At 32.3% G+C, this 22,381-nt stretch overlaps 5 protein-coding genes across 6 annotated transcripts; 3 read left to right on the top strand and 2 right to left on the bottom strand.

The window, feature by feature from the left end:
* The first annotated feature begins 702 nt into the window (after positions 1-702).
* Positions 703-3,391, top strand: LOC105256110 (succinate--CoA ligase [ADP/GDP-forming] subunit alpha, mitochondrial). Of its 2 annotated transcripts, none has more exons than XM_020029050.2 (7): positions 703-915; positions 1,744-1,979; positions 2,056-2,277; positions 2,361-2,465; positions 2,566-2,769; positions 2,898-3,032; positions 3,132-3,391. In XM_020029050.2, the coding sequence occupies exons 1-7, from the start codon at positions 879-881 to the stop codon at positions 3,216-3,218; spliced, it is 1,026 nt and encodes a 341-aa protein (XP_019884609.1). In that variant the 5' UTR covers positions 703-878; the 3' UTR covers positions 3,219-3,391. The 2 variants fall into 2 exon arrangements, with proteins under 2 accessions (XP_019884609.1, XP_011264080.1); XM_011265778.3 differs by having other exon boundaries at positions 705-915; positions 2,566-2,745; positions 3,132-3,387.
* An 86-nt stretch (positions 3,392-3,477) lies between these two features.
* On the bottom strand, positions 3,478-4,844 carry LOC105256111 (UDP-N-acetylglucosamine transferase subunit ALG13 homolog). Its single transcript, XM_011265779.3, has 2 exons — positions 4,397-4,844; positions 3,478-4,307 (listed from the first exon to the last, which is right to left on the bottom strand). The coding sequence occupies exons 1-2, from the start codon at positions 4,481-4,483 to the stop codon at positions 3,891-3,893; spliced, it is 504 nt and encodes a 167-aa protein (XP_011264081.1). The 5' UTR covers positions 4,484-4,844; the 3' UTR covers positions 3,478-3,890.
* A 76-nt stretch (positions 4,845-4,920) lies between these two features.
* LOC105256112 (nuclear pore complex protein Nup214) lies at positions 4,921-11,134 on the top strand. Its single transcript, XM_011265781.3, has 5 exons — positions 4,921-5,159; positions 5,625-5,927; positions 6,045-10,158; positions 10,472-10,646; positions 10,818-11,134. Exons 1-5 carry the CDS (start codon positions 5,127-5,129, stop codon positions 10,843-10,845), a joined length of 4,653 nt encoding a protein of 1,550 aa, XP_011264083.2. The 5' UTR covers positions 4,921-5,126; the 3' UTR covers positions 10,846-11,134.
* A 96-nt stretch (positions 11,135-11,230) lies between these two features.
* Positions 11,231-14,899, bottom strand: LOC105256113 (integrator complex subunit 4). Its single transcript, XM_011265782.3, has 7 exons — positions 14,664-14,899; positions 14,157-14,575; positions 13,699-14,025; positions 13,362-13,626; positions 12,711-13,173; positions 12,139-12,628; positions 11,231-12,024 (listed from the first exon to the last, which is right to left on the bottom strand). The coding sequence occupies exons 1-7, from the start codon at positions 14,712-14,714 to the stop codon at positions 11,286-11,288; spliced, it is 2,754 nt and encodes a 917-aa protein (XP_011264084.1). The 5' UTR covers positions 14,715-14,899; the 3' UTR covers positions 11,231-11,285.
* A 524-nt stretch (positions 14,900-15,423) lies between these two features.
* On the top strand, positions 15,424-21,567 carry LOC105256114 (transcription termination factor 2). The gene is made up of 12 exons (XM_011265783.2): positions 15,424-15,760; positions 17,539-17,714; positions 17,844-18,131; positions 18,223-18,374; positions 18,542-19,076; positions 19,152-19,280; positions 19,453-19,670; positions 19,796-20,297; positions 20,436-20,767; positions 20,846-21,016; positions 21,119-21,318; positions 21,395-21,567. The coding sequence occupies exons 1-12, from the start codon at positions 15,570-15,572 to the stop codon at positions 21,540-21,542; spliced, it is 3,042 nt and encodes a 1,013-aa protein (XP_011264085.1). The 5' UTR covers positions 15,424-15,569; the 3' UTR covers positions 21,543-21,567.
* Positions 21,568-22,381: the final 814 nt, after the last annotated feature.

Genomic DNA, 22,381 nt, shown 5'->3' with positions numbered 1-22,381 from the left:
GTTGGTCGTACAGTATACTACCTTTTCGCTATCTCCTGCGCCGCAGGTATTCTATGACTGTGTTCGGGTGGCACCCGATTGACCACGTCGCCAATTGGCCAATTCAAAATAGGACTCTCTGATTGGTTAATCGTTGCTGGTTACCCTAGGCACAGGTCGATATAATTGGCTGTGGTCAATCGCAACGTGGTCAAACGGGACGCTTCCGCTGTGTTCATTTGATGCTGAATCGGAACAGTGATTGGTTATTCAAACGTTGGTGCCAAAGGTTTTTCACTAGATGGACCAATAGAAAGACTAGAAATTTGGGTTAAATCAATCGGGGAAAAAGGCGCCTTTTCATGTCGACATTCATTTTCTAAAAATAGTTACTAATTTGTTAATTTTTTCGTCACGTGATGTCTTTTGACGCTGAAAAAAGGCTTGTTCAAGTTTCAAAGTATCAAATTGTAATATGTTTTAAATTAAAAAATAGTACATATATACATAGCGTGTCCAAAAATATAGAACAGAAAAATATTGGAATTAAAATGAAATTAGAAACCGAAATATATATCTCGGTTTTTAAATAATTTATGATATAATAAGTTCTAAATAATTCAATTGATAGAAAGACAAAATGAAAATTCGCCAGTAAAACAGATCCTCTATTCGCAGCCAATCAGCTGAGGCATTTAAAGAGCGATCTTCGATTCTATTTTCTCGCAAGTTCGTGGTTCGATCAAGCCAACTCTGTATGATATCTGCGCTGTCTGTATATGATACTCTCTCCTGGACTTGACCTTTTTGTCAGATCACAGTACCTACAACACTTTTAATGGTGGTCCGGTGTTAATTTAATTTTCAGCATTGCCTCAGCGAAAAGAACAATTTAAAAGATGGCTGTGGCTGCCAGGGCATTTTCAAAATTTTCAGGTGGGCGTATCATTCTTTTTTCGCAGATCCCGCAATATCTCCTTGTCTTTCCAATGTTCGTTTGACTTTTGCACATTTGAACAGCAATATCCTGAGATTTTTTTCTTGTTTTGATTACGCCACGCGCAGCCTATGAACGGACTAAAAATAATGCTGACAGCCTTGTCATAATAATATTTTATTATATAAGAAAGAACATAAAATCGCACCGTATAGAGTCGCATCTTATAACAAAATGCGCGTTTCCCTAATTAAGAACGATATACGAGCTTGTATTATGCGAGAAGCAATTGAATGATTTGTTCCCTCCTGTAATAATCGCGATCCTTTTTACGATGATAACTTTCAATTAATTTCAACGATATCTATCCTTTTATCTTCTATTCTTAGAATAATAAACGTTTTAAATAATATATTTTATATATATGTATATATTTTAATCAATTTTCTTGTTATTTTCTTTCATGATGCTCTTGAAATGTCAGATTACATTCATTACATGTAATTAGGGAGAAGACTGGGCTAGAAATCTTGAAATTTGATATTACTAAGAATAATGAAGGCAATTTAAATCTACTTTTTGTTTGTAATTGTATAATGTTACTAAAATATTTTTGTATACAATATAAAATAGATTTTTTTAGAGAACAATTTATATTTTATTATCAGTTTTTTATATCATTTATGGATATAATATTTTTAAATAATAAATATATTCTATTTATATATTTATATCTCATACATATGATATCTTAATTCTATCATCATCGACTTATTAGCATTTACTATTATTATATAAAATTACAATTATCCTTTGTAATTTTTCAGTCAAGAACTGTGGAAGTTTATTACGCTCTCAAGTGAGATTTAATTATACAGAAACTAGGAAGAATTTAAAGATTGATGCAAATACCAAAGTGATATGTCAAGGTTTTACTGGAAAGCAAGGAACTTTCCATTGTCAACAAGCTATTGATTATGGTACAAAGATAGTAGGTGGTGTTAGTCCCAAAAAAGCAGGTACAGAACATCTTGGAAAACCAGTATTTAAAACAGTTAAGGAGGTGAGTTGAATATTGCTATCGTTTTACAATATTTATTACTATAGTATTTTAGTAAATTAACTAGTATATTTTATAGGCGAAGGAAGCAACTGGAGCTTCTGCATCAGTCATTTATGTTCCTCCTCCAGCTGCAGCATCAGCCATTATGGAGTCGATTGATGCTGAGATGCCTTTAATTGTTTGCATTACAGAGGGTATTCCTCAGCATGATATGGTTAAAGTAAAGAGGCGATTGCTTGAACAAAATAAATCACGTTTAATTGGTCCAAATTGTCCTGGAATAATAGCACCTGAACAGGTATGTAGAAATAAGACAACTTGAAATCTTTTTAGAACAAAAAATATATATATGTATTCTTTTTTATATATCTAATATCCTAGTGTAAAATTGGTATTATGCCTGGTCATATACATCAAAAAGGAAAGATTGGTATTGTATCAAGATCAGGAACTCTAACTTACGAGGCTGTGAATCAAACGACCCTTGTAAGCATATTTTAATAATTATATATATATATATATATATATATATATATATATATTTTAATAAGATATTAAATATATTAAAGTAATGCTTTGTTTCAAGACTGGACTTGGACAAACATTATGTGTTGGTATTGGTGGTGATCCATTCAATGGCACTGATTTCATCGATTGTTTAGATGTATTTCTTACGGATCCAGAATGCGATGGCATCATAATGATAGGAGAGATTGGTGGCAGTGCAGAAGAATTAGCAGCAGAATATCTCATCGAGAAGAATACTGTTGGTTGCTGTTCAGAGTTATTGGTACCCAAATCCCTGACCAAATCCTAACCAAATCCTATTTTATTTCATCCTCAAGATAGAATCCTAATCATAGAATTTAATGCCATATTTTGTTTATATTTTTACAATGTATGTATATTATATTGTAGGGTGGAAAAGCTAAACCAGTAGTATCGTTTATTGCTGGTATTACTGCACCACCTGGACGAAGAATGGGACATGCTGGTGCTATAATCTCAGGAGGAAGAGGTGGTGCGCAAGATAAAATTAATGCACTTGAAAAAGTGAGTAGCAATTTTATATATTTTATTATATATAAAAAAAGATATCAAATGAAATATATATGAATATGAATATGAAATATATATGAATTTTATTATTAGGCTGGTGTAATAGTAACAAGGAGTCCTGCACAAATGGGTAATGAACTTCTAAAGGAAATGACACGACTTGGTTTGGTTTGTAATTAAAAGACGTGCACTACTATAATTCTGTGTAGTTTTCTTCATGTTCATGTATCTTCATGAAAAATAAATTGAAAGTACACCATACAGCAATAACTCACACAGAACATAGTAGTGTAATATATTAAAATATGAAAAAGAATAATTTCACTTAATAATATATCAACTGTTCTCATTGCCATATATATATATATATATAGATCAAAGTGAAATATAAAAGATACTGATATTTTTTAAAGAATGAATTTATTTCAACTGCAAGCATATATAATTGTTTATAATACATTTACATTAGCCATTGCTTCAGTAGTGGCAGATATTTATCGAGAATAATTTACAAATTATCCAAGGGAACGTTGAACTGCCATTGACTTATCACAATTTCAACTAACGCAAAGTTATAAATTTTTCTATGCTATTTAAACATAGTTTTTTTGAAGAATGGTTGTTTAAGTACACAATGTATTATTATTGTAAATTATATTAAGCGTAATATATTACACTTATGATAGTAATAAATCTGAACTCTATGGATCATGTATCCTTACTGTAAAACATGTTAAAGATTGAAATATATATATAAATATTGCTGTTTGTTCCCACAGCTACTTGACTTTTATGAAATTAAAAAACAGTCAATCTTCCACCATATGTTCTATGGAAGATGAAACTATTTCATCATCTAAATCCCATTATTTTATCAATAAAATTAGCAATATCTGCACTTTTGTCATTAATAAATGGTTTCAATTTTGTGAAGTCCATTGTTTGTACAATATACAATAAGTTTTGACAAGTACAGTAATATAAATACTCGTCCTTGTATAACTGCTCAGCTAACTCTATTTGATGATTATCCATGAGAAGATCATTGATCACTACAATTAAATGTTTACGTTTTTCCAAAGCTTCCAATACGCTTCCTGCACCTGCGTGGCTTATCACAAGATCTGCTGATTGCATGTACTTTCCAATGGACGGACTTAATTTAAAAGTTTCTATTTTATCGAAACCATAACGTGCGGTGCAATCCGGTTCTAAGTTACTATTGCCAATTTGCAAAATTAGATGTCTGTAATTACGCGCCGACAGGGCCTAAAATCGCCACAGTAATTATAAACATGGAAATGCTCTAATAAATTAGATTTTATATAATGTAAAATAAATAACATTGTTATAACTACCTCCAAAACTTCGCGACTTAGTACGGTAGTTATCAGATTATCGAATTTTGTTGTACCAACCGTAACAAATACCGTTTTATCTGACATTGCGTTGTATTTACACTGTCACACACACATTAAAAATCAAAACATTGATTTATTATTCTTTCTTTATTCATTTTTTAAATGTAAATATTCGATTTTAATTAAAGCACTATACACACAGATGATCTATTCTGTTCATTTCTCTCCTACGTGGCTAGGTTAATTTTTTTTCTTTTTTTTTTAGTCAATGATTGATTTAGAGACAGAAAATCGCTAATTTAGGTTTAAATAATTTTCATATGGGTTTTTCATATGCATGTCACATGAAAAGTTTGAATTAAGTAGATTGAGCTCGTTTACACAAAATTAAGCTTTTCTCAAAAGTGGACAAAAAATTCTCTTCTCGTGATTGACCAATCATAATGGGACAAAAATTTCTTTACTCCAATTGGTCTATTAAACGCTTCGAATAAATCCCTCGTAACTCAAGTGGAATGCATCCTTTGTTTATGTTACGGTAAATGCAATCATTTTATATTCTTGTAATCCAAAACATTGGAGTGCTATCATGCAAGTTGTATTTTAGTGTTTGTTGAAGTCTGTTGAAGTTTGGTTAAAACGTGTGCATGCTCCGTGTTGGATATACGTTAATCTCTCATTTATTGCTATTTATTATTTATGAGAAGATATTGTAAAACATCTAGAGATGAAGACGGCGCCGGATCCAATATATGTGCAGGTATCGGATGTCATTTTATTATAACGGAAATTGTACGTCTAGTAGATCGTAGCACAACCGGCGAGAATGTTTATATTAAACGTCATATTTAATGAAAATCACGCATCTATTCACAATCATTTATTACATATTCTTTTTACTTATTTTTTCTTACGAAATAAATTACTTTTTCACCGAATTATTGTATAAAAGTTCAATAGACATTATTTAGTATAAACAACATAGGGATGTTTAAATGTCTAGATTTTGGAGCAATTAGATTATATAAGTAGATTATATATATTAATTTGTTGCTTAACAAAATTCTCAAACGCAATAAGATATTTTTAAACAATCGACATAAATAATATTTGTTTTCGATACATTAAAATTAAATATTACATGAATTTAAATGTTATAAGAAAAGTATAGATATATAATATCTTGATATTCAACTTTTATAAATTATTGTTTTTATATTTTCAGGAATTTCTATTTAAACAATCAAATACATCTCAAGTGTTTGATTTGAAAACTCCGACATATATTCCTGCCGCTTGTAATCTTCTTGTAGCTGACAAAAAGCGAGGATTGCTTTATATAGGACATGATGATAAAATTACTGTCTTAAAACCAGCAGAGGAAAATAATGCAGAATGGAAGATAGAACTCCAATTACCAAGCGTTGTATCAAAAATTGCAATTAATTGTGATTATAATTATATTGCTGTAGCAGTAGCACTGAAGTCTACAATATTGATATATGATGCCCATTCTTTAACTAGAAATGTATGCACATAGCATATTTTTTCAAAAATCTCGAAACTTTTGAATTTATTACAATATTGTAGAAGCACTTATAGAAATTGAATATTTTTTGTTATTAATGAATATATTAATTTTCAGAGTCTTAACTTATTAATTGAAACAACATCATCATACAAGCTAGATAGTTATGTGACAGATATACGATGGAATCCTACTGTACCTACAATGTTTTGCACTATTACTAGTGATTGCACTATCGGCAGTTTCCAATTAAGAATAGACGAAAATTCTGTACCAAAAATATCTATACTCTCCAACATATCGAACGAACCGCAAGCTCTATGCGCAGCCTGGAGTCCCAAAGGCAAACAAGTAGCGGTTGGTTGTAAAAATGGAGATATTGTACAACTGAAACCAGATACATTGAAGATTGCCAGAACTATCGCAGGTCCTTCTCCATCTATTGGAGAAGTGATTAGTATCCTGTGGATCAGTAATTATCAATTTTGTGCCGCGTATTTGAACAGCGAGCGGCATACAAATGTTCTCATCATCGATGCGCCAAAGGGAGAGATAAACGCTACATTTACATGTTTTGAAGATATTACCTACGGTTTTCCTGATGCCGAGGGAGAGGGAAGTATTCTTCGTTATTATTTCGAACATGTGCCGGAATGGGGACTTATCATAGCAGGTAGTAGTACCAGTAGTGAGATAGCTGTATTAGGTACTACAGACGGGGGTGCAAATTGGAATCAATGGCAATTGGTTGACAGTGGTAGAGCTCAATTGCCTCTGATGAGAACCACGGAAATTTATCCTTTGGGATTAGCTGTGGACAAATCTCCAATTAACAAATTACCCTGGGGTACAGATACCACATTGCCACATCCGGTTCCCATTTTACATATTCTTGGAACATCTGGACAATTGTGTAGCTTTCACATGGTCAATTTGACACCCAATTGTCCTGCCATCAATATACATCCTACAGAGATTATCACAGCACCAATTCTGTCGCAGCCTACTTCATCCACGGAAATATCATTTACTATTAACGCCGCGGTGACCAGCACACCACGTCCGAAACAACCAGAGATTGCATCTGAACGATTAAAATCCGCTCCGATGACGAATATATTTGGGGATTCTCTGAAAGCAGCGGGATTCTTTCAACAACCTGTAGAACAGTCAATAATACAACCGAAGTCGCAAGAAGAAAAAGTTGCATCACTTGCACCTACAAAGCCCATTGTGCCCAAAGAAATACCAGCGCTGGAGCCTACAAAGACAGAAACCAAATTAGTGGCAGCAGATAAAGAAGCAAGTTCGCCGCAAGTGATGGAACAAAAAGCTTCCATAGATGACAGCATACGGATGCGTGCTTATTTGCAGGAGCAAGCATTGTTCGAGAAAGAATTACGAAATAGATTGGAACCACAAGTATGGGAATGCGGTACGGATGAAGAAAGAAAACGACTTGGAGAGATATCCGCCGTCATAGAACAATTCTTGAGAGATTTAAGAGACACTACTAATAGTTTGTCCAGTGATATTGCATACTCGAAAGCTTTGTTACTTCAATCATTCGCATGGGTTGAAGAAACTAAATCCAAGAATGCAGCTGCTGCTGACATCACTGGCAGAAATTGCAGCGATAACAGTAAAATAGCAGATTTGCAACGATGTTATTACTACACACAGACACAGCTCAATCAAGTTAGTAAAATTTTGGATCTGGAATGGTCGGAGCATAAAGCACAAGAGAGGTCGAAGATGAAAATTCCCAGCTCAGAGTACATATATCAGAATCTCCTGGTACATAACAAAATTATTGCGAAAGAAAAAGAGAAGCTTGAACAAATTTTACGACAATGGAAGTCTCTTAATCGCTCATTGTTATACACAACCGGTAATATACCCGGTAATCTTAACCGTTCGATGGCGAATTTGCATTTGAATTCGCATGAAAAATCGTCGACTATTCGAAAAACCGACGTTATTGACGCTCGTTGTAAAACTATTGCTTCGAGGACTTTAAGTTTTACACCTGAAAAACAAATTAAACTAAAGGCATTACTTACCGAATCATCCCCGAGAATTATTAAGCCAGTGAATCCGTCACCAATTCAAGATCGCTTAAAAGCCACATTGTCTTCCCTAGCATCTCTCAGTCCTGCGGTCACTGAAACTAAGACCAAGATTGAATCATCAATTATTAAACAAAACACCGTTGTCAAACAGCAGACAGCAATTGATCAGAAGCAGATGAAGGCACAAAGTCCCCTCGCTTCGTTGAACAGCATTGTTGCGAGAATCGGTTCGTCCGATATGAACAACAGTATCGTTGCTCAGAAAATTCAGCAAAAACCGCTTCCTACAACCGTCTCTTTTTCTCCAGCGATGTCTGTCAAACAAATAGACAAGAAGATTATTCCACCAGCAGTTTCCATAGTGTCTCAGTCCAAAGCGAAACAGGACCTTAATGTTAACTTCCCATCGTCTATTAATCTCACATTCGGAACATCAACGCTAAAATCTCAAGATATCATTTTTCCAAAATCTTCTCTTACAGATACAACTGCCAAAAACAATAAGGAATCTACGCTCAATGATAGCATCCCTAAAGGCCCGGATTCTGCTTTATCCTCGACCGGACCGTTAAAGGATGTATTATCAACGGAATATCCGTTAACAGAAACTGCTCGTACAGGAATTGCTCGTAATCTTCCATCGCTTTCCGTAGCACCAGCCGTGAAAACAGATGCTGCTTCTACATTCAGTTTTGCTACACCTAGTAACGCAGTTTATTCGAAATCCACATCAAATACCACCGTGGAACCATCCATAACGGCAGTTCAAGCACCGATGCAAACGTCGATAGACCTATCGGCTTTGTCGTTGACTCTTCAGCCGACGAATCATTCAAACAACAATGTCAATGGAAAGATAAATACAAATGCGCCTCCTATGAGTTTTGCTGCACTTGCTCCTGCTCTAACACAGGTTCCCACGATGACTGCCGCTATTTCTCCCGTTACAACTATCGGAGGACTTACTATCAGCCTTGTAGATCCGAACATCACTCAACGTAAATCGATGGAAATGCCACCCATTAATCCGGCCACCATTGAAAAGATTACTACGTCTGAAGCAACATTTAATTTTGGATCCATAGCTACCCAAGTTCCTCCAATTTCATTATCCGCAACACCGATATTTGGCGGCCAAGTTATAAAGAACACGCTTCCAGAAGTGACAACTACAACACTGCCTGCTACAACTACTTTTGGTGTAGTCGCTTTTCCGTCGATTACATCTACATTTGGAACATCAACTCCAGCATCGACCACATCAGTATTCAGTGGATTGACGTCAAACACATCTGCCGGCACTACTGTCACTTCTTCATCGGTAACATCTGTAAGCAGCAGCACCCCGTCTCCTTTCCAGAGTTCTCTGAGTAAGCCAATGTTTGGCGAAATTACCACCACTAGTATACCAGCTGCAAATTATGGAATTAGCTCTAGTAATGTTTCTGCGAGCACAATCCCATTCGGTATTTCTACGATAATGACGACAACGACAACAACAACGGCGGGGATAGCGGCATCAGCAGCTTCGATTACGCCGGCATTCAGTAAAAGCGGCCCGATAGCATCTCCGGTATCGAACGCACAATTCCCGAGCGTTCAGATATCCGCATCATCTGCAGTGAATGTCTTCACAAAGCCACTAATCAATCCTGCTTCACCATTTGGTAATACCGGAAACTCCGTATTCTCCAATGTGCCCACTCCATCATCATCGAATACTTCTATATTTGGAGGTAACAGCATGAATTCCATCTTCGGATCAGCTCCGTTATCTTCCCCGAGCGAAAATATCTTTGGTGGTAACGCGACAGGATTCGGTACATCAGCTCCATCGGAATCTATATTCAATACCACTCCGAAATCCGATATAATGTTCGGCGGAACAGCGAATACATCTTCAGCTACTTCTCCATTTGGTAGCGCGATGAGTAATGCATCTCCGATGATCGGTTCTTCCGCGGGAACAAATGTCTTTAGCTCTACTATGTCTAACGCATCTCCGATACAGCAACCTATGCTTGGTGGTAATCAACCTGCTTTTGGACAGGCTTCTACTTTCGGCACCAAACCGGTCTTTGGATCGTCACCTATCTTCGGATCCTCAAAACCCGCAAGTGGTTTCGGCACAGCCCCTGTGTTTGAATCTTCTGGCATGGGTAAATATCTGTTGCTCATTAATATATATAATATTCTTAAAATTATTTATATAAACAAAAGAATGTATAACACAGTTTACATTTCTATCTTGAAAAATCTTTATATGAATAAAAGAAAAAGATAGAGAGAGGGAGAGGGAGAAGTCTCCTTCTCTTATCTTATTATTAGTTTCTTTGAAATCAACTAAAATGTATACACAATGTTCTTATTAATCTTATGGAAATATTGCACAAAAATTAATTCCAAATATCAGATATAGTTAATTATATCATTTTGTATATCTGTCATAATAAAAAAAAATATTATAAATAGGATTTGGAAGTCCATCCATTATGCAAGGCAGTTCTACAATGGAAAACATGCCAAAACTATTTGGAGAAGTAGCAGGTAGCAGTACATTTGAATCTTTAGCCAATCAATCAGGTGGTCTCAGTTTTGATAGTTTAGCACAAAAGAATCCAGAACCAGAGAAACCTACATTCACTGCGTATGTAACATTTATATCAATAAATTTTGAATTGATAACACTTAACTTGATACGATATTACTAATTGAAAAAGAAGATATATATATATATATATATATATATATATATATATATATATATATATATGAAAATGCAGATAGCAAATTATAAATAACGATTATTTTATTACAGCGGCAGCTCGTTCTCTAGTTGGAGGTGAATAAAGTACGGTTGCACGGCTTATTTTTAAAATTGTTATATATCATTCACACTGAATAGAAGCCAAGAATAATTATAAATTGTGTGGATATTGTTTTATATTCAGAAAAATGTACTTTTTATGAAAAGAAAAATGTGCTCTTCTACTGTTGTAATAAATGAAAACAAAATTAGGTTTTATAATAAAATGTCATCATTCACATCAAAACAATAATCGATTAATATTACACTTCCGAATCTAAACGAGCAAGATTTACTCGATTATTTATAATAAGCAAGAGGGAATGATCAAAAACAACTATAATTTTATATTTTTTATTGCTATTTCTCACTCAAGTGAAAAATAATAAAATATTAAATTTTAATCTATAAAGAGACATGTACAAAATATAAATCTTCGAAAAGGGAAATATACAAATGATTATTGTAATAATAATGTATTCATATGCCTCTTTTGATAGCTTTCGGTGCAATTGATACCTTAGTAGGTTTACATAAATCAATCACGCATGGATCATCTAAAGGTGAGTGTGTACAAATTGATGAAGATGGTACCAATAGTGCCAAGGAGATTTCTACATTACAAGGCTCCATCCATACTTGATGCGATAAAAGAACTGTCGTCCTCAATCTGTAATCTTTCTGATCGGAATGCTGCACACGCAAATCCGACTGTCGTGGTAACAGTAATTGCACTTGTTGATCCGGATGTCTCAGTTTTATTCGCAGTGTAGCCGGATCGCGTAGATTCAATATCTTTGCATTCAGAGGGATTCCCAATAAGAGGCCACCTGTGAATTTAAGCGCAGCATCGGCATCACCCCGTGGTTCGTCGATATGCGCTCGACAAAAGCGTGTCGTCGCCGATGGTCTTGGTAATCGTTCATCTCCTTGCGCCATCGGCGTCAAGAGCAATGGTAATAACAGGCGCGTCAAGGAACCTGGCTTTACGTCCGCTAGACTAGGTATCTGTAAAACTAAAGCTTTAGAAAACGGTGGTAATTTTGACGTATCTTGAGGTAAAGCGTCAGCTTCTGATAAAAAATGACGAGCCAATGGTAATGCGCTACCGGTAGCGCTTTTGGTCACCCTAACTAATTCTATAGAGAGTGCTTTCAACCACATATCATTAGCCAATATAATTTCAGTTTCGCCTAATCCAGTAAATAAGCGTTGTAATCTAGAAAAAAATGCGAAAATAATGTAAACATAACTGAATAAATTTCCTTATTATATTAAATTCTTTATAAAGCATAGCAAGATGACTTTCTAAATGTGTATTGAGAGTATGTACTTTTGGGCGTGTTGAAGAAGAACAGAAATGTTGTTGCTAGTATTCGGTATTGGATTAGCCGAAATAGATGTCCCCGATGAGACGGAAAACTCTTTGAGAATGGACTTCAATAATAGCAGACATCGAATATACAGGGCAGTGAAACGTGCTGCACCTTCCATATGATGATCCATCTCTGCTAAACGATCAAGGTCAATTGCCGCGGCTTCTAATAGTTGTGTATGAACTTTGCCTCCTGGTCTGGCATTTTCAATTCCAGCTACCATTTTCTCTAAAAACTCTCGACCACGTTGATCTCTATTCTCCTCGTTATCTATATTTTCCATTTTGATCCCCGATCCGCTCGTAAGCGCTGGTCGTAATCGTGGAACTAGATGCGGCATAGTATCGCGCAAATAGTGATAATGCTTGGAAGCATGTTCCGTAAATAGAGCGTGCATACTTGGACAATGTAATGCGGCGTTAAATATTAAAACGAGCACACTTGCATCTGTTATCAAGAAGTTAAGGATATCAAATGAAATTTTTAAATATAAAATAATATTTAGCATATAAAAATAAAAAAAGGATACAAGACGGTTCATCTACATCTGGTTCGGGTGTGTCGAAAAAAGGATGTCGTCCGAGAAGTTGTGGTACTAGAGGTAACGTCAAGTATGGATGTGATGCACCTAATGCTGCCAAACAACTTCTAATACTTTCTCTATCTTGAGGATAACGAGTTAGATTATCCAGCAAGCGATTAACGCACATGTAAAGACAATTTGTGGTGGCAAGATGACTAGCGGCTAGCATAGCATGTAGACCTTCTCTTACTTCTCCTGAGAAATCTTCTAACGCACCTAAAATTGTTTCCAATTGATCTTCTCGTAGAGTCACGCTTGTTGACATTTTCCTTAAAGATTCGATAGCTCTTAATCTAACGTCCTGAATTTCATCGTTGAACATATCCACCATAAAGTCCAATGAAATTCTAGCTATACTCGGTTGTTCTAGTGAAAGCGTGCAAAGTGCTTCAACTGCTGCAGTTCTTACCTAAAATAAAGTTTATTTACAAAAAATAATCAATATAGAAAGCAATCATAGAAAAAATAGATGGAATAAATTTAACTGAAACAAATTCTTAGTTATACAATTATTTAAAATATATCAATAAAAAGCTTTTGATTGGATTAAACAAAATGAAACTGTATATGCATATCGCATATTGCATAAATTTATACCTCTAAAAATTCATCTTCTAAACCATGAATAAATGCCCCACAGGATCCACTTTTCTCTTCAACTTCAGATCTGTCTGTTTCTACTACTTTTTGTTTTTTATCCAATGCTTGCTCTATATAACGACGCGATACACTTTTCATTGTTCCTAAAAGGGACATTGCTGAAGCTCTCACACGAGGTGATAAATCACCCATGAGGCTGCAAATTTGTGAAAAAGCGCAATCCACCATACGTATATCTTCTCCATCAGATCCAACAACAATACTGTAAAAGTATGTAAAAGAAGTTTAAGAAAAATTTATTTTTTAAATATATTTATATTCCTATATTACTAACTTTTCTGGATATTCCTTGCCCAAAAGCCAGATAAGTTTCAAAACAACTCGGCGTACAATTTCATAATCATCCCGAAGAGCTGCACATGCTTCCTTAAAGAAACTTGCCAAAAGTCTACAACCTCTATGAGAATGCAGTTCTGCCATAGTTTCAAAAGCTTGAGCACGTACTCTTGGATCTTGAGAATGAGCATAATTGCCAATTAATGTTAAAGTATCATCTGCAGCATTTGCTGTTAGGTAACGTCCAATAATAGAAAGACACCGTGTTTGAACGCCATGCCATGTATCAGGTAGATGATCCTGTGCAATTTTCAATACAAGTGTTCTGGAAAAAAAAAATTAAAATACTTACTCTTATTAACTTTTTTTTAAATTAAGATAAATTTTAATTGCACATATAGAGAAAAGATAAGATAAGATAAGATAACAGACAAAATAAGATAGGAAATTATATACCTTTGGTAATCTCCCAATTTTAATAGCGTTGCTAATCCCTGACTTTTTACTCTATGTGATTCTTCATTTTTTAAAAGTTCAGCTGTTTCATTTACAATTTTTGCTTTTTCCACTGTATCTGGTGTCACTTCTCCCAATTCAGCAAACACCCAAAAAATCTTAGCTCGAACTGCAGCTTCATTCTCAACAACAAATCTTTCCGTTAGCTTTTTTACAGCTATAGGAACATCCTCTGGTGCTATATATGCTATGGAATCCGAGATACGAACAAGCAATTGTAATGCATCATTTCCACTCTTGCATTTCTCAAGACATTCTATATAAGCTAATGCTGAACTGCCTTCGGTACTGGTCTTTGCACCACTCGTTGACAATAGCCTTAGAGTTTTTAACCGTTTAGTTGGCGGTTCATTTATAACCTAGATGAATAATTTTGTAATTCATAAAAAAATAGTAATTCTCTTATATTTTGTGAAGAGAAAGAAATATCATACACTATCTTATTACCTGGCTCTGAGTGAATTCAGCTAGGACTCGTTTCTTCATTAGAGCTGCCATTCTTAATAAACACTTTATTCCATAATAAATTATTTACTTTCTTTTTTTCGGGGAATCGATTTAATTCAAAAATAATATTTTAACATTTTTCATACAGTAATATTACATATTATAAATTGGTGATTACAGGCACACTGTCATGTACTGTCGTGTTTACTGATAATAGAGTGAGGCCCAGTTGTGTATAGAATAAATCGGATATAGGACTCTCTATTGGTTAACCGTACTAAGCCTCTAAGCATCGGTCGATATGATTGGTTGTGTCCGTTTCATTCTGTGTGCAACTGGGATCCTCCCCTGATAATATACCTTCTTTCTACCTCAAGAAGGAAGACTGTAATACCGGCTTGAATTCGATTGGTCGCATTCAGCGGACTTAACAGCTAAGTAACAATCGAACATGATTGGTTTCTACTTTCAGATCCGACCAATCAGCATCAAATTACATCGGAAAATCTAGTAATGTTGCCCATCTAGTAATGTTGTCCGATGAATGCGGTCATTTAATTTTTAATTATAACTGAAAATATATGAAACATAGACTGAAAACTTTCATAATTTTTCTCGATCGACCAATCAGAATGAAGGTGATAAGGATCTCTTTCCTTCGATTGATCAATTGAACGATTCAAAACTTTAGTGTCAAATGAAGTGAATTATCAATCATGTTTCAAATATAAATTATGTTGGCAATAGATTCAAAGTTCAGTTGCGTACATGTCGATGCGAGTTTATACAAGTTATCAGCGAAACAAGAAGCGAGCAGGATTAAATGCGTTAGAAGTTTACGAGATCACGAGACAGTTATATGCCAAGGAATCGGAATCGTGAATAATACAATCTTAATCGTGAACAATGGAGGAGAGCATTACACAGTCGTACGATTCGAGGCACTTGTTAGACGGTGAATCCATCGTCATTTCTGATAGCGATGAGGAGGACATCGTCAAAAGTTCTGCTACTGGGACACATGACAAACGCGCGTTTGTCATCGATGAGAGCTGCAACGAGGATGCCGATGTTTCAACAAACTCGACTTTCGAAAAGTGAGTATCAAAAAAAGTGTATTATCGCTAATCGTTATTGTTTCGTCGAGATCAAATTCCGATGACACTTCTTCACTACGCGAGAATCAACATTGTTCGCATTTGGGACAAAGGAACCGCGACAATATATTTATCGATGTAAGAATATATCTAATTTTTTTATATATAGAAACTACTTTTATGTTTATAATTTATTTGATTTGAAATTATTTATTGATTATTGGAAATCAAATCTTGTTGAAATCTTGTTGAAATACATTGAACATGCAGTGTGTATTTTAAGAAAATTTCATATATACGTATATAATATATATTTTTTTTAAATATATATTATGTTATTTTTTTATTATTTTTTATATATTATTTTTTTAATAATATTTCTATAAATATATTTTCTTGTGTCAAAACTATGTTTCAATCTCTCAGTAAATCTTTTCTGTTAAATATCTTAAAAATTATATCAAACCGCTGAATGAAACAAACTGAAAATTAAATCAGCAACCTCATCTTTAATAATATATGTGAAGGTTAAGGTCATCGATAAAGTATGCGTAAATAATTACCGAATTATATATCGAATTTATTATATAATTTTAGCGAAATTGTGTATGTGTAATAACGAAATATTATTCTATGTTTCATTAAGCAATCAATAAATGCAGTCGATATATATAAAATTATAGAATAATTTTTCTTATTATAAAGATTTCGTCTTTTTAAACGAAAAATTTGTTAATTGTTTTAAAAATTCGTTAATAAGAGCGCTTGGTATGCTGTTATATTTATTGTGATTATAGAGATGTTTTCATAGACTGATAAATAAGAATAAAGATAAATGATAAAAATCGATATTTAGAAATCCGAGGTCGCGCGTAAGATGCTACTGTAAAGAAGCAACTAGGAATACTATTTTAAAGAAATATACATATATTAAATTTATATGCAAAAGTGCACGCATATATCTGGCGACTCAAGATTGATTTGCTCGAAAATAAATATATAAATATAAACAAAGATTTCTATATATAAAAAAATCTTTCCTAGTTGCTTCTTTACAATAGTATCTTGCGCGCGACCTCGGAATTCTAAATATTGATTTTTATCATTTATCTTTATTTTTATTTATCAGTCTATGAAAACATCTCTATAATCAATAAATATAATAGCATACCATACACACACACACACATAATATATATTATTATTAATATATAATTATATATTATATCTTATTCGATTTATTAAGCACAAGGAATTACTAAAAAAAATTATAACATTCTATTTATTTTTAGAATTATTATTTTTAGAATTATTTTTGTTAAAGATTTTATCAAACCTTTATATTTATATCTTGTTATAATTTATTATGATATTCTCTGCAATATATTCATAATCTTCCTAATCTTTTAATTTTCAAATAATGTAGACATATTCCCTACTTTTTTCATTTTTTCGCTCTCTTTCATTATATAATATTTTCTTTTATTTCTTTATATAATATTATTTATATTTTTATATCATTTATATTTTAATACTATTTTTTATTTTATTAAAAAATTTTTGTTTTTTTATTCTTTTTATGCATAATTTTATTATATTACATTATTTATATTACATGTTAAATTATATATAATTTATTATATATAATTTAACATGTAATATAAATAATTATATTTATAATTACGTGTTAAATTAAACATAATTCTGTGTTAAAACATGTAGATGAATGTATTATTAAATTATGAAGATGAATGTTTTCTGTAAATGTTTGTTTGCAGAAATAAATGTATTGATAGTGATGATTATAATACACCAGTTGCTTTCTTAACTAAACGCACAGCTCAGAGAAAATTGAAAATAACAGATTCTGATGGTAATATAAATAATGAGAATGAAGAATATCATATAAGTAACAATTTGTGTAATTTTGATTCAGATGAAGAAAATCTTGCAGGTAAAGATTATTTTATCCAATATTAAACAAAACTTTGTATATTTTAAAATTATATTTGTTAGGAAAATAGAATTACTAAAATAGAAAATAGAATTATATATTTTTATTCAATTATGTGCTGTTTTATAGACTCTCTTGTTTCATATTCACCAATTGAAAACAATAGTAGGAAAAGGAAGGATGTTAGTCATAATAATTCTAGGGAAAACATAAAAGAATTAAAACTTAATTCTTCTAATGAATCTCTTAACTATATTTCACATCAACAAGATGACAATAGAACAGAAAGTAGAAATAGAAAAAGTAAGAGCATTAGTCATGATAACAACTCACAAATTGCCCATGAAATATCAGATCATAAAATTCAGGAAATTGAATCCTCTCATGATGCAGCTGTGACTATTGTACTTGATTCAGGTATTCTTATTGATATAACATCAAACATATTTGCAGATAATGTATGGATGGATTAATTTTTTCATATAATATAATTATCTATAATTTGTAGATTCCAGTTCCGAAAGAAACAGTGAATCTGAAGCAGCATTATCTTTTGCAAAACAAGAAATTGGTGTTAGGAATATAGATTCATTAGTACAAAAAAGGACAAGTATGGTTTGCAAATTGGAACAACTTAAAGATCAATTAACTAAAACAAAAGTAAATATAAGATGTGCCTAATTCCATTTATAGCTAATATAATATTGTAGAAATAAGAGAAATAATTACACTTTTAGATGTAATAATTATATTTAATAAAGTAAATAATCTAAATAATTTCTGCATATAAAAAAATATTTTTCTTAAATACAAAAAACTTTTTTTAGTTATTGCTCACTGAAGAAAATATTGAATTATTACCTGATAAAGGAGAGAGATTGCGTGAAAGTATACGTGAACAAGAAACAGAAATTCAGGAGTTGATGCTTGAATTGGAAAAAACATCTATAGTACAAAATTTAAATAGCCAAGAAAATAAAGTATCAAAACAATCGCATTCAATAAAAGGAAAACCATTATCCATCAAAGATGAATCAGATTCATATTCGGATGAATCAGATTATTCATGTTCAGATGACGACTCGGATTCATATTGGGATATTAATAACATACCATTCAATCCAACTACATTTCCTGAATTAAAACGATTGGGCGAAAGGGCACAAGCGACAAGAAATAGAGAGCTCGCTTTAACAGTCGAACGATTGCAAGATTTGCATGGATCACTTGTCGCTCGTCCATCAGAGAAGGAAAAGGCGGAGGATCCAAGGGGATTAAGAATACCATTAATGCCACACCAAAAACATGCTCTTGCATGGCTTCTGTGGAGAGAACAACAAAGACCGCCTGGTGGTGTTTTAGGTGAATATTTAAAAAAGATTTTATATTATATTGTCAGATATGATATAAATTTTCCTTAAATTTTTTTTATTACAGCTGACGATATGGGCTTAGGTAAAACACTGACTATGATATCTTTAATTATGACCACTCTTGCTCAAAAAGATTCTATAGATGAAAGCGATGATGATGATAGCAAATGGATCAACGATCGTAAATCTTTATGTATGTAAAAATTTATTTTAAATTTAGCAGGAAAAAATTTATATATTAGATTTTTATCTTTTTAAATATATCTGTTTTCTTCGCGAAATATTAACTTATTTAAATTATTGTTATCATAAAAGTATAAAATAATTAGTCTATTAAGATAACTGTGTCTGATTATTATCTGCAGATCATAAAGGTGGTACTCTAGTAGTATGTCCTGCATCTTTATTACATCAATGGGATAATGAAGTGCGAAATAGATGCAAACATGGTTTGTTGTCTGTTGAGATATATCATGGCAGCAAACGAGAGAGTATTCCTAAACGTTTATCAAAAAATGATATTGTTATAACAACATACAATATATTAAGTCGAGAACGTAAAACCCAATCTACATTATATAAGGTATATTAAAACTTAAAAATATCAATTAATTGATAAATAGGCAAAAATAAAAACTTTAAATTTTATTAATATGAACAATAGAGATCTATTTTGAATTTTAATCGCAATTTAAAATTTTTTGGCAGATTCATTGGGAAAGAGTGATACTCGATGAAGCTCATATAGTAAGAAATCATAAGAGTCAAGCATCCTTAGCAGTTTGCGAACTTAAAGCAAATAAACGGTGGGCCCTTACTGGCACACCTATACAAAATAAAGCATTGGATTTATATTCTATTTTAAAATTTCTCAATTGTTCGCCATTTAATGATTTACGCGTTTGGAAACGATGGGTTGATAATAAGAATGCTGCAGGCTACCAAAGATTAGCGATGGTTATGAAGACCTTGATGCTGAGAAGGACTAAACAAGAATTAATGAAAAAAGGCGATGTAGAGGATTTACCCGATAAATCTATCGAGGAAATGATGGTGAAACTCGATCCACAAGAACAACTCGTATATGAAAAAATTTTAATTTATTCCCGTACTTTATTCGCACAGTTCTTAGCTCAAAGAGCAGAGAAGGCACATATGTTTGATTTGCATGGTGGAAAATATGATGTGCCTACCTATCTTTTAAGTCCAAGTAAGTTGAATATTGAATCTGGAATAAGATACTAATACTTATATATAGTTGTATAATTAAAATACTTATATACAATTAAAAATGTATCAGTACATTTTATGTGTACTTATTATCTGTTCCTTGTTTTTCTATTTCAAGCTAAAGAGACACAATTTTCAAAAGCTCAAGACAAATTACTGGCGATGCATGCCGATGTAAAAACGCATGAGATTTTGGTGCTTTTACTAAGATTGCGTCAGATGTGTTGTCATCCAGCATTGATTCATGCGATGTTGGATCAGGATGATGTGAAACACAGTGGGATAATGAATGCAGAAAATGTGGATCCTAAATTATTGTCACGAGTGAGTAACATATCGCTTAGTGGAATCGATAAGGAAGAAGAAGATGTTGATATTGATAAAAGAATAGTTGGAAATCTACTTACTATTGAGAATCCAGTATTTGATGATGATCGCATTAGTTCTAAAGTGAGTGACAATAGTATTATTTAATATATACAAGAAGTTTCATGATTTTACATATGATAAACGTGATATAAATTTCAGATGAGGATCATGCTTAATATGGTTGAAAAAATTTTACAAAATAGTGAGGATAAACTCATTATCGTTTCTCAATGGACTACTCTGTTAAATGTTATAGCATCACACTTGCCTTCAATAAAAGATGCTACATTTAGCAAATTTACCGGAAATGTCGCTATCAAAGATCGCCAAGTATGCTATAGATGATAAATTGCTAGTGCCACTTAAGCATGTGATTTTTAATGTATTTTAAGAAACAGATATGTTCATATATATATTTTGTATTTGTTTCAGAATGTAGTAAATTCCTTTAACAGTCAAAAGTCCGGTCCGAGAATTTTGCTACTCTCACTTACTGCTGGTGGTGTAGGATTGAACTTGGTAGGTGGCAATCATTTATTATTATTTGATATTCATTGGAATCCACAATTGGAAACACAGGCACAAGATAGAATTTATCGCTTTGGTCAGAAAAAAAACGTCTATATCTACAAGTTAGTACATCACGTTTAATTTCTACGCTGATACGCTCATATATTTTTCTTTTTGGTATTGAGTATTTTTTTCTAGATTTATTTGTGTTGATACAATAGAAGAACGTGTAAAAGCTTTACAAGAACAAAAACTCGAAATAGCGAGAAATGTACTAAGTGGCGACAGAAATGATACTGCTATGAAGCTCACTCTCAATGATCTTAAATCACTGTTCGGCTTTTAATTTGTTATCTTGTTTTGTTATATTGTTATTTTGTTATATTTATAAATAGAATGTACAGATATATATGATGATAGTTACATATATATATGTATAATTCTGTTTTATTTTAATTTAATTTAATTTAATTTAAGCATATAAAGCATTCTTGTTAAAGAAATCATAGCTTTCATACATTGATATATATTTCATTGAGATAATTTTTCATAATACTAGATTAATACTCTATATAGTGATATTACATATGATTTTTTCTTTATTGCTGTCGATTTGATTTGTCTTTGTCCTAATATTGATCTAAAAAAAATATCTGATTGATTTTAGTTTCGACTGTAATTATATACTTTAAAATTTTTTAAATCTTTCTAACAAAGTTTTGTTTAAATTTGCATAGTAATGTGATATTCTATACATTACAATTTCCAAAAAAATGGGTACACTTTTATTTTACAGTTTATTTTTATTTTGCATTGAATTATAAAAGATTGTTATTTTTGCAGTGTTATAGATGTAACGTTATTTTAAAAATTTATTGAACTGATAAGTCTGATTAATAAATAAAAATATAATGATTTTTTTATTATATATGATATAGGAAAAAACGATAATTTTTTATACTTCATATATTTGATCTCTGTTTTTTATACTATATGATAAAAGATTGTTTATTCCCATAATAACTGTAAGTGAAAGATATGGAATGTATAATAGAGAAAAAGTAAAATGTTATTTTTTCGATTGAAAAGAAATGTTATATCATGGTGTTAAACCTGTGTTATTTTACATATATCCAATCACACTTGGGCTGTGTTCCAAAATTCACTGCTACTAATGAAAATCTA

Source organism: Camponotus floridanus, unplaced genomic scaffold, assembly GCF_003227725.1.
Source record: "Camponotus floridanus strain SB8 unplaced genomic scaffold, Cflo_v7.5 scaffold19, whole genome shotgun sequence".
Classification (NCBI taxonomy): Eukaryota; Metazoa; Arthropoda; class Insecta; order Hymenoptera; family Formicidae; genus Camponotus; species Camponotus floridanus.
This window is presented reverse-complemented; position numbering and strand designations above follow the sequence as displayed.

Excerpts from the sequence above, each read along its gene's own strand:
- LOC105256110 (XM_020029050.2), top strand. The coding sequence starts at position 879 with ATGGCTGTGGCTGCCAGGGCATTTTCAAAATTTTCAG. Across the intron at positions 1,980-2,055 it reads TATTTAAAACAGTTAAGGAG|GCGAAGGAAGCAACTGGAGC; the intron begins GTGAGTTGAATA and ends TATATTTTATAG. Across the intron at positions 2,466-2,565 it reads CTGTGAATCAAACGACCCTT|ACTGGACTTGGACAAACATT; the intron begins GTAAGCATATTT and ends CTTTGTTTCAAG.
- LOC105256113 (XM_011265782.3), bottom strand. The coding sequence starts at position 14,714 with ATGGCAGCTCTAATGAAGAAACGAGTCCTAGCTGAATTCACTCAGAGC. Across the intron at positions 14,576-14,663 it reads CTGAATTCACTCAGAGCCAG|GTTATAAATGAACCGCCAAC; the intron begins GTAATAAGATAG and ends TTATTCATCTAG. Across the intron at positions 12,629-12,710 it reads AGATGTAGATGAACCGTCTT|ATGCAAGTGTGCTCGTTTTA; the intron begins GTATCCTTTTTT and ends TCTTGATAACAG.
- LOC105256111 (XM_011265779.3), bottom strand. The coding sequence starts at position 4,483 with ATGTCAGATAAAACGGTATTTGTTACGGTTGGTACAACAAAATTCGAT. Across the intron at positions 4,308-4,396 it reads TAAGTCGCGAAGTTTTGGAG|GCCCTGTCGGCGCGTAATTA; the intron begins GTAGTTATAACA and ends TGGCGATTTTAG.
- LOC105256114 (XM_011265783.2), top strand. The coding sequence starts at position 15,570 with ATGGAGGAGAGCATTACACAGTCGTACGATTCGAGGCACTTGTTAGAC. Across the intron at positions 18,375-18,541 it reads ATCAATTAACTAAAACAAAA|TTATTGCTCACTGAAGAAAA; the intron begins GTAAATATAAGA and ends AACTTTTTTTAG. Across the intron at positions 20,768-20,845 it reads ATGATCGCATTAGTTCTAAA|ATGAGGATCATGCTTAATAT; the intron begins GTGAGTGACAAT and ends TATAAATTTCAG.
- LOC105256112 (XM_011265781.3), top strand. The coding sequence starts at position 5,127 with ATGAAGACGGCGCCGGATCCAATATATGTGCAG. Across the intron at positions 5,160-5,624 it reads CGGATCCAATATATGTGCAG|GAATTTCTATTTAAACAATC; the intron begins GTATCGGATGTC and ends TTATATTTTCAG. Across the intron at positions 5,928-6,044 it reads CCCATTCTTTAACTAGAAAT|AGTCTTAACTTATTAATTGA; the intron begins GTATGCACATAG and ends ATTAATTTTCAG.